At 49.1% G+C, this 3181-nt stretch overlaps 1 protein-coding gene across 6 annotated transcripts in view; it reads left to right on the top strand.

The window, feature by feature from the left end:
* Positions 1–1729: 1729 nt before the first annotated feature.
* The window catches only part of sufu (suppressor of fused homolog (Drosophila)), a 41864-nt gene continuing 40412 nt past the window's right edge, over positions 1730–3181 (top strand). For 4 of the 6 annotated variants that reach the window (XM_088917169.1, XM_088917171.1, XM_088917168.1 and 1 more), the window contains exon 1: positions 1880–2195. In XM_088917169.1, coding sequence (XP_088773295.1) covers positions 2047–2195 — 149 coding nt within the window. In that variant the 5' untranslated portion in view covers positions 1880–2046. The other 2 variants (XM_088917166.1, XM_088917167.1) reach the window with 2 other exon arrangements.

The raw sequence follows: 3181 nt of genomic DNA, 5'->3' as shown, positions 1-3181 counted from the left end.
GGCGAGGCCGCACAAGCGAGACGCCGGGTCTGTCTGGCGCAGGCGTGGAGAGGGCGGCGCTGTGTTTTGGGACAGGGGACAAGGCACGCGTGTGCGCGCTGGGGAGTGATCCTGACCGTGCTGTGATGCGGATACTGTACCTCAATCCTGTGGCATCTATGGAAAGTTCAGCGGCATATCTGCGGTTTGAATGATGTAGCAGGCGGATTAATGGTGCCTTCTGTTGCTTGCTTAAAGCAGAGCGCAATTTAAAATTATTTAAACATTAATCAAACCGAAGCCTGTTCAAACATCCACAACTTTTAATTTAATGCTGGGTCTAATATACCTTTTGTCATAAAGATCCTGTTTTAGTATGAAGCTAAAACTAGATTTCATTTTAAAAATAAATCTCTAAAATGAGCCGTTTATCCTCATCCTTCCTGAGGTTGTGGCGGGGATGACTCATACCAATGTTAGTACAACAGTAATTTAGAAAAACAAGTCTGAACTAGATGCTGGTACCGAACGAGCCTCAAAGGGTTTTATATTATGAATCCTTAACTGTGTAGTACTGTATTAGACATGAAAGGACGCTGTCTGAAAGTGTTCCGCTTTTTAACACGGAGATGTTGGTTTGCTCCAAAGAAGCATCGTGTGTTATTGGACAAAATACATAACGTTTATGAAACGTGTCTTAAAGATTGTGCTCATGTTCAAAACAAACTGCAGTTCTGACTGTAGTTTAACTGCATTAACTTTGCTTTAACAAAAAGCATTAACCGTCAAACGGTCTAGCTGAGCCTCTCATTCATTACTTCTTGTGATACTAGAGAATTAGTTTCTCTCTTGAGCAAATCAACAACCAATATCGTAGCAGTATCAAACAGTCATCCTCAGTATCGACCCCTGTGAGGATTATGAATAATATATATGTAGTTTATAAAGTACTTTTAAAAGTACTACATGAGCCATTGCCCTGCAGCTCACACTGGCAGCCTACTGAAGCTCATCAGGTGTGAGCCTGGTCAGTACCTGGATGGGAGACCTCCTGGGAAAAACTAAGGTTGCTGCTGGAAGCGGTGTTAGTGGGGCCAGTAGGGGGCGCTCACCCTGCGGTCTGTGAAGGGGCCTAATATAGTATATAGTACAGTAATGTAGTGCAGTATAGTAACGGGGACAATATACCGTAAATATGCGCCGTCCTTCGGATGAGACGTAAAACCGAGATCCTGACGTTCTGTGGTCATTAACACTCCCAGGGCGTTTCTCGAAACGAATAGGAGGGTTACCCCGGTGTCCTGGTAAAAGTTCCCACTGGTCTTTACCAATCATAGCCTCCCAATAATCCCCATCAATGAACTGGCTTCATCACTCTGTTCTCCTCCCCACTGATAGCTGATGTGTGGTGAGTGTTCTGGCGCACTATCCGTCGCATCATCCAGGTGGGACTACACACTGGTGGTGGTGGAGGGGATCCCCATTACCTGTAAGCGACTTGAGTGTAGTGTCCAGAAAAGCGCTCTGTATGTGTAAGGAATTATTATTACTTTTTTAGGGGAAGAAAGTCTATGTCCATCTGGCATAATTTGCGTCTTAGACAGGCGTGTCCGCATGCGTCCACTAGGTGGAGCTAAGAGTCGGGTTTAGAGAGAAGCACTGATTTTCCCAGCGCAGCGCTCCCTCCAATCCCAAGTACTGTCGACAATCCCAGCCCCCAAACTCCTGCGGTGTGCCCGCCTCCACGCCGATGAACACCCAGATCAACCAATCATTGTCTTATGATGGCAGCTTTCCCCACCCACCCCAAATGCTGATTCGCCAGACAAGGTGTCACTCAAGAAGTGCTCGGACGTTCACTGGAGAAGCAACAAGCTGCTCCTCGCTGGGGTGAGAAGAGGGGGGGAGGTTTCGCGTTTTCATCTAGCGAAAACAGGAGACTCCAAAATAGACATAGCTGGGTTTTGGGAAGGGGGGAGAGGTAAATTGCAAACTTTGTGTCAGTGGAAGGAAAGAGAGAGCCTTGCTCTGTTTTTTTCCAGCAGCCCCCGGAGCTCGGTGTCGGGGATGGATGATTTGCGGCCTAGCGGCGGCGCCGGAGCCCAGGGACTGGCGTCGCTGTTCCCCCCGGGTCTGCAAGCCATTTACGGGGAATGCAGGCGGCTGTATTCCGATCAGCCGAACCCGCTGCAAGTCACAGCCATCGTAAAATACTGGTGAGTGTTGCCTGCAGCAGCCAGAACACCAAGCCGATGCAAGACTTTTTTTTGTAAAACCTTGAAGGGAAATGGAGCTAGTTTTGTGCGTTTGACTTCATTGAGATTAATATAAAGTTTTGAACGGTTCAGCCGTAATCTGGCCAGTGAGGGGGATCGCAGTGCTGTGCAGCTGGAGTTCGGGGGTAATTTTTTTGTCATTGATGTTGGTTACACTGTTAGCGGAGCTGTGACTTCGCGGACTGAACTTTCTCACTTTCGTCCTTGTGGTCGATATAAACAAAGTTTTCTCGGCGAAGGGGAATCGTTTCGAGTCTCGGGGTTAAGTAAGAGCACAGTGATCTCCCCACCCCCGCCCCCCCGCTGCGATAGGGGTCCCAGACCCGTAGATACTGTGATGGAAACAGCTTTCAGGGGGCTTTCCTTTTGACAAACCCCCCCAGATTTGTGGACATTGCACAGAGCCCTTCACCCCTTGCCGTGTAGGCAGCGAGGCCATGAGCTCTGGAGAGAGTAGTTTCGAGGAGAGAGAGAAGATGTGACCCCGGAGCGGAGAGCTGGCGGAGTCTTTCAGGCCTTTTCTGTCAGGAGGAGCACTGGTCTGATTTCCACACCGGCGTGACAGCAGGTGTCCTTTACAGACCAACAGAACTGTCGAGCCTGCTTACATGCAGGGTAACAAGTCGGTGTTGAGCGGATAGTACAGTATCATCACTACGCTAGGGGCATCAGCGCCATTTCTCTCGGTTGGTGTTTGCGCCGTATACGGGCTCTGAATGGTCCTAGGGTTGCTTTGAAGTCTAGCCGAAGGACTGTTGATGCTCACGATGCGTGTACTGTAGGTTTCCCACGCGAATACAGGAGGGATTTCCTTTCTCTCGCCACATGACGGTGCAGAACACACTAAAAACTGTTTGAACTGATGTGTGTGTGTGGAGAGGACTGCTGTGTATGCGGGCCGATGTGATCCCTTGCGCGTCAGCGAC

The sequence above is a fragment of the Atractosteus spatula genome, chromosome 5 (assembly GCF_055471065.1).
Source record: "Atractosteus spatula isolate fAtrSpa1 chromosome 5, fAtrSpa1.hap1, whole genome shotgun sequence".
Lineage (NCBI taxonomy): Eukaryota > Metazoa > Chordata > Actinopteri > Semionotiformes > Lepisosteidae > Atractosteus > Atractosteus spatula.
Note: the sequence above shows the minus strand (reverse complement) of the source record. Positions and strands in the feature narration are given on the sequence as shown.